Genomic DNA, 15,250 nt, shown 5'->3' on the forward strand with positions numbered 1-15,250 from the left:
TCTTAGAACAACTCTATCAACAACATCTTCTTTGACAAATGAGATGATATGCAATCCCTTGAGACGAATATTTCAAGTATGAAAATCACATCAGACTAAAATTGAAATATAACCTAACAAATAACAATAACTTTGATGAACAGTGGCTACAACATAAAGGGTGGGATCGACAAAATGAAACCAAAAAAAATTGATGGTGGGAGCGACACCAATCAAAGGCAAACCGACCAAATCGAAGCTTAAATTAGTTTGTATCGATCCATAAAAATGCTTATTTTCACCATTGTGCTTGAATGCTTGTTAGGGATTGGGGTTGAACTGTAACAATCGAGTTTTACGAAAAAAAAACTTACCAAGAGTTGTGTTGTCGATGAGGGACCTGGAGGGCTTCGCTTCCGGTAGCGATGGCGGTACTGGCGGAGGCGATGGCCTACTGATGGCGGAAGAGACGGCCAGCTGGTTCCAGATCGAAGATGGAGTGGGTGAGGGAGTGCCTTGTATATTGAAAGGGAAGAGGGAAAAATCAAGGGCAAACTTGCAGAAGATACAGGAGGCGATGCAACTGGTGTCGGAGACGAAGGCGGCACAGGCGAAGCCCCCGACGGCGGCGACAGGGGTGATCGGAGTTGCACCAAATTGGGGGTAGAGGAGAGGCGTCGATGATGGTTGAGAGGGAAAAAGAGGTTGCGCCGTGAAATAGAAGGGAATTCGTTTTGGGCAAAACAGGAAACGCGTCCTTTTATTTTTTTTTAGATACAATCACATGTCTCAGAAATTAAGAGGTATTTTCTAATTTAAGAGGCAAAAAATAAGATCCTATCAAACAGTCTACATCTGAATTTTTAAGAGTTTACCTCTTAATTTTTCAATTAACAGGTAAACAAACAACCCCTAAGCCTTATTCTTTAACAATTAAGCCTTTCAAAACTTTGTGTCTTATCCTTGCTTATTTGGGATGATCCCACCGTTGGCATACGGGTTCTCGTTCCATAATAGGACTTTACAATGTTGTCAGTTGCAATTACGTCTCTTTTATGTGGGTCTTTATTGGCAATATTCAAGGCTACATTATAGTAAATGTACAGTTTTGTAGTATTTTTTTGGTTTGTGAGTACTCATTTGTTTTTGCAAGTTGTAAAACCAGATAATGTTTGACATTACGAGCCTACATAGGGCTCTTTTAAACATCAATTTTTGATTGTATGTTGTGTAGAATAAAAATCAAGCCTTAAAAAAAGTATGTTCATTGTACATGTGATTTGGCACTATGAAAATAGTTACATTATAGAGATTTCCATCATACTCAAAAAATGAGACACAACAACATACACGATGATATCATTTACCTCTAAAACGTCCATTTTGGAGAAGAACGAGTTGCAGTCGGCCGAGGTCTATTAACCCACCGCTCAGAGTTATTCTGTTTCTTCATAATCGAAGACACAGTAGGGCTACAAAAGTCATTACTCCTTTGAGAAGTTGTACCTTGTGAATAACCTGTTGTACCTTTTCTCCTTTGAACCGGACCCCACCGGTTATAATTCACACAGCTCTGGCTCCGACCCACCTGATTCCTTCCTTCTCGTGGACTCGGATAGTTATGGCTTTCAGCAGTTTCTGCAGAGTACATCGTCATCTCCCCTTCACTGCTGTAATTCCCGTTTTGCCCTTGCAATAACTCAACTGGCGATGCACACGATTGGACCTCACTCTGTGCACCGTTTACAGAACTCTCAGCTTCGGCTCCCATGTTTGAGTTTGACCCTAATTTTTCTCCCTTACTCGCCGGAACTTTTTTTCTCACAGGCGGTGTGGCGGTGGCTATGGTGGTTCTAGGCGGGAAGTTGATATCCAGAAGCGGAATTTGAGTTTTAGGGCTTTTTTCGTTTTTCCTAAAAGGAGTCGAGGTCAATTTGGGTGAATCGTAAATCTCGGGAGTCGGGATTCCTTGAGCGCGAGTCAAAATCGGTGGCGTTTCATCTTGAAAACTATTAGCCATCGGAGAAGAACTTGTCCCCGGTTGATGTTGAACTTTCGTTTTCGGGGTTATATTTTCCGATGATGGAGTTGGAGTTGTTGCTTCGTTTTCATCTTCAATCGATTTAAAAACTCGTCTTTTTGTGAATGAAGAACATGAGTGTTCGCTTTTTTGGCCTGTTGACATCAATCTAATGATTGGAAGTTTTGGTTTGTTTACTAAATCGTCGAGGCTCCCTTCCCAATGCTGGTTTAACCAATCGTAGATTATAGGAATTGGGATGCCGAATTGCATTGGGGGATTCTTGATTGAAAATGAAGTGGAAGAAGATGATGTTGATGATGATTTTGTGGTTGGGGATGTGGCTAGCTTCATTGGATCACAGACCATGAATGATAGATTGCCGTGGACATCAAAACCGGCTGAACCAGGGCTCCATGCTAGACCACCGGAGCAGACCTTTATGAGGTTGTCGGTGGCTATAATCACCTTTCCTTCACCAACTGTTAGCTCATTTTTCTCAGTGTAGCCTAAGAGGTATACTGTATTACCAAGGTCCAGATTTGGTTTAGAACAGGTTTTCAAATAGTGAGACTGCTGAATCTGTGAATTTGAGTCTCCATCCATGACGTCAAGACCAACTATGGTTAGATCAAGAACTGAGCTAGTAATGAAGAACCTGTTAGCGAATTCATGACATGAGTAAGGTGCTATAGAGTTCCAAATCCATTTGAAGTAAATAGTTCATGTAAAGAAGGGGGAAAACCTATGGCATTGACTATTAAGGTCTAGGGCATAAGATTATATCTTCAATTCAACTAAATTCAATGTACAGTTTTAAGCGGAAAGAAAAAATGGAAAAACATTGAATAATCTAGCTCATTTATCGAAATTCAACTCGTTAGGGTTAGCAAAATCAGACTCTATCAGATCTACCATTACCAATTTCAAATTCGATCAAATAGGATGATATACACAAACATAAAGACAGCAATTTATGGAAGTCAAAGTGTTTACCTGTGAGGAAAAAGAGAAGCAACGGCACCGTTTTGGAGCTGGATCTCGGCGGCCTCAGCGGCGGCTACCGAAGGGAGTATAGCATGAGTTGTAAGAAGAAGGTTCCGATGGATGAGAAAGCCAGTGCCGGTGGAAATTCTAACCATGGCTGGACCTTTACCGGAATATATGGTGGATTTTGTTTTCTCCGACTTGCATATGCCGTTACAGAAACACCATGACTCAGCTAACACACCCATTGCTGATAATTATTAGCCTGAACTCACTATAACTCCTCAGATCCAGAAATGCAAGTCATACATAATATGCTAGTAAAAAGAGCTGTTGTTGTTGTTGCTGCTGCTGCTGGGGTATTGATGATAGCTATGGAGATACAGGAAAGAGGGATGTGAAGCTCAGGAACACCCAGAAGTTTGGGATTTTGTGCGTTTGGAGTGACTACTGTGAACCTGCGACTTGCGACTGTTCTTCGATGACAATTCTCGTTTGAAATGGGTAAAGTGAAGGGGCGTAATAAATGCATCGAATTTTTAAATTTATTGATTCGGGAGATTACAGGAAATAAAGCGGCTTCGATATTTATTTTTTGAATTAACTATGAAATATCAAAATAACGCCCGTTAAAAAAACAAAATTAATGAGTTTTTCTTGTTATTTTTTTTTTTAGCTACGGATACATTAAAAAAAAGACTAGCCAGATATTAGACTATTAGACAAAATTATACTGTACAAACATTACAAGGGGAGACATACCAATTGAACCAACAAATGAAATTATAATAAAATCTATGCTTAATCCAATTATATGTAACTAAATAAATATCATATAATTAACCAAATTTACCAAACCACCTAAAAGATTAAGGCAAGTTTAAGCTTTTTCCTCTTCTTTCTTTGAATAGGTTCATCTAACTCCTTGAGCAACTCCATTCCACTTCCGGGCATTTCGTCAATATACCACTCCAATCTTGAAACCATTTTCAAATTTGAGACGCGAAAGAGCAACCGAAGAAAATATGATCAACGTCTTCATCATCAATGTTACATATAGGACAAACAACACAAACCGGGGGAATGCCCCTCTCTTTTAAATTTTTTTGTCACCGGAATACGATTGATGAGAACCTGCCACATGAAACATTGATCTTAATTGGGACCAGACTAACCCATTTAAAATCACGTAAAGGGTTGTGTGGTAACATTCAAGTTTTGGTAAGTTTCTCTTTAAGTCCCTAATGCAATTTTCTTTCAAATTGGTTCATTGGTTTGTACGCAAGGCGTACTCATTGGGTACGCTTAGCGTACTAGCCACAACTATGGTCGCGGGACTTAAACACGTACGTGTGTCTGAGGCAAACCCTAGTTTTTAGGGTTTGCACCCTATTTAAGGACCTTAAGTCCCTCAAGCTTTTTACCTCTTCACCCTCCATTTCCCTTATTATGTTAATCTCGAAATCTAAGCGACCTTGAATGCATTTGTGAGCTTCCTTGACAATTTTTGGTAGTCTTTAAAGTCTTTGAAGAAGAAGGAAGCTTGGGAAGAAGCAAGAATGTAGGAAGACCTTGTAGATCTAGAAGTTTGGCACCATTTCCGACCCATTGAAGATATAAAGTTTAAACCTTGACCATTGCATGCTTAGATCTAGATTTAGGGTAGAAAATGGTATACTTTGGTCCCATAGTTTGGATTCTTGGAGATAAGCAACTTCAGACCATATGAGTTGTCCTTTTGAGCTCTTGGAGGTGTTTTGAGTCATAAAAATCGGACCTTGATGGTTAAGCCTCAACCATGCAAGTGTTGGGAGCCATCCAAGTGTGCATATGGACTTTATTTATGTTTTGGGCCCCATCCTTGCATGCAAAAGCATAAAGTTTGCAACTTTATGGCTTATGACATTTTTAGGGTCCTAGATCTAAGTTTTGAACATTAGGTCTTGTAACGCCTGTGTTTCTAGGCCTGTCATTAATGTTGATATAATAGTTTAGGTTAACCTTTGTAACCTGTTTTGAAATAATAGAAGTATATTATTTGAGTATTATGTGTTTTGTGTTTAATTGCTTAATTATATGGTTTGATTAATTAAGAATAAAAATAAGCGTCAAAATTAAAGTGTAAAATAAACTTGATATCTTTGGATAATGTTGTAGTAGTTGAAACGAGGTTTTCGAATATATAAAGAACGCCAAAATCTGACTTCGTATGAGGAAGTTATGATTTATCGAAGTTTCGACTTAGCGGTATGCAGCCTGAAATACTCGATCTGAGATCGAGCGGTCTTTAGCCAAAACAATCTAAACGGGGATCGAAGGTCTCGTTGTTGGTATTGAAGCGATGAAAAGTTAGGCGAGAACGGACGTCAAACGAAAAAGTTATGAATTTATAACGAAGTTTTCTGTCCCGACCTATTAAAAATAAATAATAAAAATAAATTCAAAATTAGCCGACGGAGTCTAAACGAAAGTTGTAGAGCATAGTCTCACCTACGCGTGGATATAAAGAACGTCGAAAACGGAGTTCGTATGAAAAAGATATGAATTTTCGAAGTTTATTAAATAATTAATAATTAAATTTAATTATTAAACCCGGTATTATCCGAAGGGGAGTCACCGGGCATATCCGAAGTACGCCCAGCGTACTGCTATACGCCCCGCGTACAGCGAAGCATGACGACCTTCGCACTCGAGTTCTTCGAATGACGAACGCCATGACGATTTCGGACGAGTACGCCCCGCGTACTCCGAGGCTCCAGCCTCCTATAAATAGGATGCGAGGGTTTCGGGCTTATTTGCTCATTTCTCCTCGTTTTTGTGCCGAAGCTCTGCGCGTAAACCCCCGAAGCCATCCCGACACCCCGGATCTCATATCCAAGTTAAGAAGGAAGTTTTACGATCCCGAGATCCCGAAAAGTGCGATTCCCGAGACGAAGCTCTGCCCGCGAGAAGTTCGATTTTTGTAGAGATCTTCCAGATCTGCTGAGGATTACTACTTCTACAAGCCGTAGTGTTGTCTGATCGTCTTCTGATCAAGTGAGTGTATACTACCTTTCACAAACACGATAATAATACAAGTATGGTTTGAGTGTATTAAGTATATTGGTGTTTATATGTGTGAGTGTGTAGTTACTTTCTTCTAACGCATGATTATGAAGTATTTTATACGAAATACGTGTTATGTGTATAAATTTTGTTGTTATGTGTGTGAATGTATATTCACTTTCTTCTATCTCATAGATTTGATTTATTCTCTATGAAATATGTGTTATGTGGGTGTGCCTCATCTGTTATGTGGAATATATATTGAATGAAAATGCTATACAGGTTTTAAACTATGTATAAAAATATATATTTTTATCTACTAATATGTTGGGTAGAACATGGGTAGATAGTTGGTGTGAAATAAACAGATGAGAGGCCTCGATGTTGTTGTTGTTGTTGATCTAGTTATTCAGCGGAGTATGGATAACGACCACGAACTCTTTCTAGACAGTCCAGTGGAATGCTAGCAGGTTCATAACCTGTAGGTGTTGTGAACGATGTGTTCACCGGTGTACTCTATCCCCCTCATGGTTGCCTTTAGGATATCTATTGTTGAGGAAAACCCTTAGCAGCGATGTCCGTCCCGATGAAAATCCTAGATTAGGTCCCTTGAGATAGATGTTATTTTAGAGACGTAAAGTGAGGATAACGGGAATGGGTAATCGGGATAGTGATTGGTTGGTGAAATTAAATATAATTTATTTATTGTGGGTTGAAAACCCTATATGCTCACCAGGCTCCCAAGCCTGACCCACTCAGTTTTATTTGTATTACAGGAAGTGGCGCAAGGGCGTAAGATGGATGAATCATCGAGTTGTTTTGTTTACAAGTCTGTATATGTATATATTTGTTGAATGACTTGTAATGTTATCGTTTATGCTTTATGGTCTGTATCGGAACATGACATCCCGAGTTTTGGTTATATAATGAAAATGCATCTCTTGATGAAATGCTTTGATAAATATTATTTTATGATGTTTTGTTTTGGGAACAAATTCCGCAACTCTTTTAAATCAAAAGGATTTACTCTGAAATTATTTAAAAAGCATAAATGAAATCGGTCTTTTCTAGCCGTGATTTTGGGGATGTCACAGTTGGTATCAGAGCATTAGTTTAAGCGAACTAGGAATTTGTAGGATTTCTAGACTTAAACTTAGATTGCTAAGTGGAGATTGTGAGAAGTGTGTCTGATATATTATAGACACGAGCACTAGTTTATTTTAGGAAAGTTGCCTAAAATGCTTTTATGTGCTAAATGTTATATGTTGCCATATATGATATTAATTGTTCGGATCTACGGTCTGTTGCCGACCGGATCTGGAAACCTTATGTGTGTAGGATTCTAAGCGTATGTCTACGGTATTAGAACTAGCATGTAAACGTTTCGGAGTAATAAGGATGATTTGAATATATATCGTGAATGAGGATCTAATTTCACCTTATTCGGTGTGTAGATCAAAAATGGTGAGAACAAGGAGTGGCGTTGGAAACGCAGATGAAAACAGGAATCAACCGCCAGTAATTGAGCAAATATCTGTTGTAGCAGCAGCACCAGAACCAATAACAATGGCTGTGGTGCAAGCCATGATTCGGGCTATGCTAGCCGAACAAAGGGATGAGATGCGACAGATGTTGCATGATAATAGGGACAAACCTATCATACCTATTGAGGAACCCAAAATGATTCCCGAGCAATCGGAGGAAGGGAACAATAGTCACATTATGAGTCAAGTTGGGACTCAAGGAGAACGAAGGAACGATCCGGAAAGGAGAAACAACAAGGATGGGCGAATGTACAAGAACTTCTTGGGCGTCAAACCGCCAAGTCTTTCTGGGAGCCCAAAGCCTGTTGAGATAATGGATTGGATCTCCGAAATGGAAATGGTGTTTGAAAGTTGCGACTGTAGCAACAAACAAAAGACTGTCTTTGCAGTCAGACAACTGAAGACTGGAGTCTTGAGTTGGTGGAAGTTGTTGGCAGATACTATGCCACGAGGGGAAGTGGAGGCGAAGCGAAATGGTGCGACAAATGTAAGAAGAAGCATCATGGAAAATGTGAGGTAGTGGCCACATGCTACAAGTGTGGAAAGCCAGGGCACTATGCCAATGAATGTACCCTCTCTTAGAAGGTTTGCTATGGTTGTGGTGAGGAGGGACACATGTCGAGGGACTGCCCGAAGAAGAAGGAGGCAGCTAGACCCAACATTCCGCCAAAGCCGAAGGCGAGAGCATTCCAGATGACACTGGAAGCTGCTAAAGATGAAGCTGATGTTGCTTCAGGTACCTTTCTCGTAAACACATTGCCTGCCCAAATTTTATTTGATTCTGAAGCCAACTACTCCTTTATATCGCATGAATTTGGTAGAAAGCTAGCTTTGCCCGTTGATAGACTAGATAGTGCTTTATTAGTCGAAGTTGCTAGTGGCAAGTTTGTACCTGTTAGCTATCGTATGAAAAACATCTTAATTGATCTAAATGGGAATAAGTTCCACGAGGAATTATTGCCTATCGAACTTAACGGTTTCGACATCGTTTTGGGAATGGATTGGCTTAGCGCCAATGATGCCGAAATTTTATGCAAGAAGAAGATAGTTAAAGTAAACCCGCCTGGGAAAGATTTGTTTATGGTGTATGGGGACAAACGCAGAGTGAATTCTGGAATCATTTCCCTAATGAAAGCCAGAAAATGTTTGACCAAAGGGTGTACATCATACTTAGCATTCGTGATCGATGCTAAGAAGGAAAAGAAGGTGATGCAGAATATTCCTGTTGTGTGTGAATATCCGGAAGTATTTCCCGAAGATCTTCCTGGATTACCACCCGATCGGCAAGTAGAATTTCGTATCGACTTGTTGCTAGGGACGACGCCAATAGCAAAAGCACCTTATCGATTAGCACCGACGGAGATGAAGGAGCTGATGATGCAACTTCAGGAGTTATTGGACAAATGTTTCATTAGACCTAGTTCATCACCATGGGGAGCTCCGATGTTATTCGTGAAGAAGAAAGATGGAAGCATGAGAATGTGCATTGATTACCGAGAGCTGAATAAGGCAACAATAAAGAATAGATATTCGTTGCCAAGGATTGATGACCTCTTTGATCAATTGCAAGGTTCGAGCTATTTCTCGAAGATCGATCTAAGGTCAGGATATCATCAGCTGAAAGTAAGAGTGCAAGATATAGAGAAGACTGCATTCAGAACTAGATATGGACACTACGAGTTCTTGGTTATGTCGTTTGGACTAACCAATGCTCCGGTAGCATTCATGGATTTAATGAATAGGGTTTGTAATCATTTCCTTGATAAATCCGTGATAGTGTTCATAGACGACATTCTGATTTACTCGAAAAGCCAGGAGGAGCATGGCAGACACTTGCAAGAAGTGTTAGAAGTTTTGAAGCAGGAGAAGTTGTATGCAAAGTTCTCCAAATGTGATTTTTGGATTCGTGAAGTCCAATTCTTCGGTCACGTGGTCAACCAAGAAGGGATAATGGTTGATCCAGCAAAGATTGAAGCTGTAATGAAGTGGGAACAACCGAAAAGTCCCACGGAGATCCGAAGTTTTTTAGGATTAGCCGGATATTACCGCAGGTTTATCCAAGGCTTTTCTTCGATTGCTACTCCATTAACAACTTTGACCCACAAAGGAGCTACTTATGCTTGGAATGATAAGCATAAAGAAGCATTCGAGAAGCTAAAGAAGAAACTATGCGAGGCACCGATACTTTCTTTACCCGATGGAGTTGAAGACTTCGCTGTTTATAGCGATGCGTCTGGGGTTGGATTGGGTTGTGTTTTGACCCAAAGAGAAAAGGTGATAGCATATGCATCTCGACAGCTGAAAGAGCATGAAAAGAACTACCCGACTCATGATTTGGAGTTGGCAGCGGTAGTTTTCGCTCTGAAGATATGGAGGCATTACCTCTATGGCACGAAGTGCAAACTTTTCACTGATCATAAGAGTCTCCAATATCTCTTTAATCAAAAAGAATTGAATATGAGGCAACGACGCTGGCTAGAGTTACTCAAGGACTACGACTGTGAGATACTTTACCACCCCGGTAAGGCTAATGTTGTTGCTGATGCTCTCAGTCGGAAAGTCAATCTTGAAAGGAAAATGCCAAGAGCGTTGAGAATTGAATTTGTCTCGACCATTGTGGAAAGTATAAAGAAAGCTCAAGAGGAAGCTTCTGAAAATAATGACCGAAAGGAGGAACGTTTGGGCAAAACGTTGGTATTCGGTGTAAACAGTCATGGGCTAAAGGTGTTCCAAGATCGGATTTGGATACCTAAGACAGGAGGAGTCAGAGATCTTCTGATGGAAGAAGCTCACAAAACCATGTGCTCAATTCATCCCGGTAGCACAAAAATGTATAGGGACCTGAAACCCTATTATTGGTGGCCGACGATGAAGCTCGACATTGCGAAGCATGTGGCTGAGTGGGTGACTTGTGCGAGAGTAAAGACACAACATCAGAAACCGTACGGGAGTTTAGAACCATTGCCTGTGCCTATGGGTAAGTGGGAAGACATTGCTATGGATTTTGTCACTAAACTGCTCAGAACAAAAAATGGTCACGACATGATTTGGGTGGTCGTTGATCGATTCACTAAGAGTGCACATTTCATAGCAGCCAAGGAGAAATGGTCTATGGAGAAGCTTGCAAATTCTTACGTGAAGGAAATTGTGAGGCTTCACGGTGTTCCGCTAACGATTGTGTCGGATCGTGATAGTCGTTTCACCTCGAGGTTTTGGAAAAGTCTACAAGAGGATTTGGGTACCAAGTTGTGTTTAAGTACATCTTACCATCCGCAGACTGATGGTCAGAGCGAACGAACGATACAAACGCTTGAAGATATGCTGAGAGCATGTACTCTGGAATTCCTAGGTAATTGGGATGAACATTTACCTTTGGTAGAATTTTCCTACAATAATAGTTTCCACTCAAGCATTAAGATGACACCTTACCAAGCTTTGTATGGACAGAAGTGTCGTACGCCGTCTTGTTGGCTTGAGGCTAGGGAAAAGCAGTTTATGGGACCGGAGATGGTTCATCAAACTGCTGAAAAGTTGAAAATAACTAGGGAAAGAATGTTAGCAGCTCAGGATCGTCAAAAGAGTTATGCTGACAAAAAGCGAAGACCGATGACTTTTGAAATTGGAGATTCAGTTTTGCTTAAAGTCTCGCCATGGAAGGGACTTATAAGATTTGGTAAAAGGGGAAAGTTGAGTCCAAGGTTTATTGGACCGTTTAAAGTTCTTCAAAGGATTGGGAACCAAGCTTACAAGCTCGAACTACCAGAAGAACTGAATGGAATTCATAACACTTTTCATGTGTGTTATTTGAGGAAGTTCACGGGAGAAGTTTCTGACATGATTCCACTTTCGGAGTTGAGAATCGATGAGAACAAAAGGTTGATTGAAGAACCAGAGGCAATCGTTGACCGAAAGAATAAGAAGTTGTGACGCAAGATGGTCGAGTTAGTGCTTGTCCGATGGAAACACACGAATGGGCCGAATCTCACCTGGGAGACGGAGAGTGACATGATGGGTCGCTATCCGCAGTTGTTTGTTGATGTGTGATTCCGGGGACGGAATCATTCTAAGGTGGAGAAAATTGTAACGCCTGTGTTTCTGGGTCTGTCATTAATGTTGATATAATAGTCTAGGTTAACCTTTGTAACCCGTTTTGAAATAATAGAAGTATATTATTTGAGTATTATCTGTTTTGTGCTTAATTGTTTAATTATGTGGTTTGATTAATTAAGAATAAAAATAAGCGTCAAAATTAAAGTGTAAAATAAACTTGATATCTTTGGATAATGTTGTAGTAGTTGAAATGAGGTTTCCGAATATATAAAGAACGCCCAAATCTGACTTCGTATGACGAAGTTATGATTTATCGAAGTTTCGACTTAGCGGTATGCAGCCTGAAATACTCGATCTGAGATCGAGCGGTCTTTAGCCGAAACAATCTAAACGGGGATCGAAGGTCTCGTTGTTGGTATCGAAGCGATGAAAAGTTAGGCGAGAACGGACGTCAAACGAAGAAGTTATGAATTTATAACGAAGTTTTCTGTCCCGGCCTATTAAAAATAAATAATAAAAATAAATTCAAAATTAGCCGACGGAGTCTAAACGAAAGTTGTAGAGCGTAGTCTCACCTACGCGTGGATATAAAGAACATCGAAAACGGAGTTCGTATGAAGAAGATATGAATTTTCGAAGTTTATTAAATAATTAATAATTAAATTTAATTATTAAACCCGGTATTATCCGAAGGGGAGTCACCGGGCATATCTGAAGTACGCCCAGCGTACTGCTGTACGCCCCGCGTACAGCGAAGCATGACGACCTTCGCACTCGAGTTCTTCGAATGACGAACGCCATGACGATTTCGGACGAGTACGCCCCGCGTACAGGCGTACGCCCCGCGTACTCCGAGGCTCCAGCCTCCTATAAATAGGATGCGATGGTTTCGGGCTTATTTGCTCATTTCTCCTCGTTTTTGTGCCGAAGCTCTGCGCGTAAACCCCCGAAGCCATCCCGACACCCCGGATCTCATATCCAAGTTAAGAAGGAAGTTTTACGATCCCGAGATCCCGAAAAGTGTGATTCCCGAGCCGAAGCTCTGCCCGCGAGAAGTTCGATTTTTGTAGAGATCTTCCAGATCTGCTGAGGATTACTACTTCTACAAGCCGTAGTGTTGTCTGATCGTCTTCTGATCAAGTGAGTGTATACTACCTTTCACAAACACGATAATAATACAAGTATGGTTTGAGTGTATTAAGTATATTGGTGTTTATATGTGTGAGTGTGTAGTTACTTTCTTCTAACGCATGATTATGAAGTATTTTATACGAAATACGTGTTATGTGTATAAATTTTGTTGTTATGTGTGTGAATGTATATTCACTTTCTTCTATCTCATAGATTTGATTTATTCTCTATGAAATATGTGTTATGTGGGTGTGCCTCATCTGTTATGTGGAATATATATTGAATGAAAATGCTATACAGGTTTTAAACTATGTATAAAAATATATATTTTTATCTACTAATATGTTGGGTAGAACATGGGTAGATAGTTGGTGTGAAATAAACAGATGAGAGGCCTCGATGTTGTTGTTGTTGTTGATCTAGTTATTCAGCGGAGTATGGATAACGACCACGAACTCTTTCTAGACAGTCCAGTGGAATGCTAGCAGGTTCATAACCTGTAGGTGTTGTGAACGATGTGTTCACCGGTGTACTCTATCCCCCTCATGGTTGCCTTTAGGATATCTATTGTTGAGGAAAACCCTTAGCAGCGATGTCCGTCCCGATGAAAATCCTAGATTAGGTCCCTTGAGATAGATGTTATTTTAGAGACGTAAAGTGAGGATAACGGGAATGGGTAATCGGGATAGTGATTGGTTGGTGAAATTAAATATAATTTATTTATTGTGGGTTGAAAACCCTATATGCTCACCAGGCTCCCAAGCCTGACCCACTCAGTTTTATTTGTATTACAGGAAGTGGCGCAAGGGCGTAAGATGGATGAATCATCGAGTTGTTTTGTTTACAAGTCTGTATATGTATATATTTGTTGAATGACTTGTAATGTTATCGTTTATGCTTTATGGTCTGTATCGGAACATGACATCCCGAGTTTTGGTTATATAATGAAAATGCATCTCTTGATGAAATGCTTTGATAAATATTATTTTATGATGTTTTGTTTTGGGAACAAATTCCGCAACTCTTTTAAATCAAAAGGATTTACTCTGAAATTATTTAAAAAGCATAAATGAAATCGGTCTTTTCTGGCCGTGATTTTGGGGATGTCACAGGTCTTAATGGATTAAGACATGGAAGTGAAGATGGGGTGGCAGACAAGTACGCCATGTTTACTCCAGTGTACGTTGCGCGTACTGGGTCAACGCCTCGACCCCTGGTGAACACCAGCGTACGCTTGGCGTACAAGCCAAGTACGTCGCGCGTACGCAGTCAGTGGGCTTAGAAGGATTTTGGGCTCGTTTGGTGTTGGGCTCTAGACTTAAGTATATTGGGTCTCAGCCCACCTGATTGTAGCAAGTTATTTTGGTCCTAAGGCCATGTTTGGGGCTCTTGGGCCATATTGGGCCTTAGAGGCCCTGTAGTGGGCTTGGATGCCATTTTAGGATTTTATGAATTTGGGCTTTGAAGGAGAGGAGGCCCAATAAGGCAACGGTGAAGGAGCCTTTTTGCCTTAAGTCAATGATTAGGGTTTTGGACTTTCATGTTAGAATGTGGCCTGATTTCTAATTAGGGTTGTATGCTTGCATGATAGGGATAGGAGTCCGTGAGTCATCTGTTGAGTGTGATTTGATACCCACAGTTTGAGGTGAGTCTTCCTTCGCAGTATTTGTGGGTCGCAGTATTTCAACGCAGCCAGCTCTCTAGCCTTTTTCCCCTCCTTAGCTGCCTCTTCCAACTCCCCTGAAAAACAGCATCAAAGTTCTTTACTAACTTGTCAAAAACCATGCAATCTTTCTCAATGTCATGCTTATACAAACTTAGGAATCTCTCTTTAAGCGTGTAATCTCCAAGTCATTTTTCCTTCCAAAAATGTGTGTAATTTCCAGCTCCAATTTTCCTGCAAAAAGGACTATCCAAAGAAATGTTTCAATCCTCAAGCTCCTATTTTATATGAAAAATAGAGAGCCATGTCCCAAAATGCCACACTTCACAAAAGGGCTCCAATCAACTACACTATTGTTATGTAAAGCTTTGATATAAGAGTACCAAAGAGAATCAACTTCTATTTTTAATCACCACCACCATTTCGTAAGAAACGCAATATTTAGGGATCTAAGGCTTCCCACTCTGAAACCTCCTATTTACTTGGGTTTTGTAACCACGTCCCACGTAACCCAATGAATCTTCTTTTTGTTATTGTATCACCTTGATCCAGGTATTTTCCATTTATACCGTTAGTATGAAATTTAGCTGCAATATTGGTCCTTTAGCCCCTTTAAAGGGGACATGTGATCCATTGAGTACGTTGGGCGTACTCAAACGTACGTAGGGCGTACGTGGCTGGGGGTCAAACCCTAATTTTTAGGGTTTGTACCCTATTCAAGCATCATTATGTCCTCAAGACCTTTTCCCTCATCATCCTACATCCCCCAAATCGTCCCTTTGCAACCCTAATTCATTGTGTAAGCATCATGAGCTTGAGAGTGCATTTTTA

At 40.4% G+C, this 15,250-nt stretch overlaps 1 protein-coding gene across 1 annotated transcript; it reads right to left on the bottom strand.

Annotated features, from left to right (window-relative positions):
- Positions 1-1,191: 1,191 nt before the first annotated feature.
- LOC145073584 (uncharacterized) lies at positions 1,192-3,524 on the bottom strand. Its single transcript, XM_079020128.1, has 2 exons — positions 2,996-3,524; positions 1,192-2,657 (listed from the first exon to the last, which is right to left on the bottom strand). Exons 1-2 carry the CDS (start codon positions 3,232-3,234, stop codon positions 1,349-1,351), a joined length of 1,548 nt encoding a protein of 515 aa, XP_078876254.1. The 5' UTR covers positions 3,235-3,524; the 3' UTR covers positions 1,192-1,348.
- Positions 3,525-15,250: the final 11,726 nt, after the last annotated feature.

Source organism: Lactuca serriola, chromosome 9 (genome assembly GCF_051521515.1).
Source record: "Lactuca serriola cultivar US96UC23 chromosome 9, Lser_US96UC23_V15, whole genome shotgun sequence".
Classification (NCBI taxonomy): domain Eukaryota; kingdom Viridiplantae; phylum Streptophyta; class Magnoliopsida; order Asterales; family Asteraceae; genus Lactuca; species Lactuca serriola.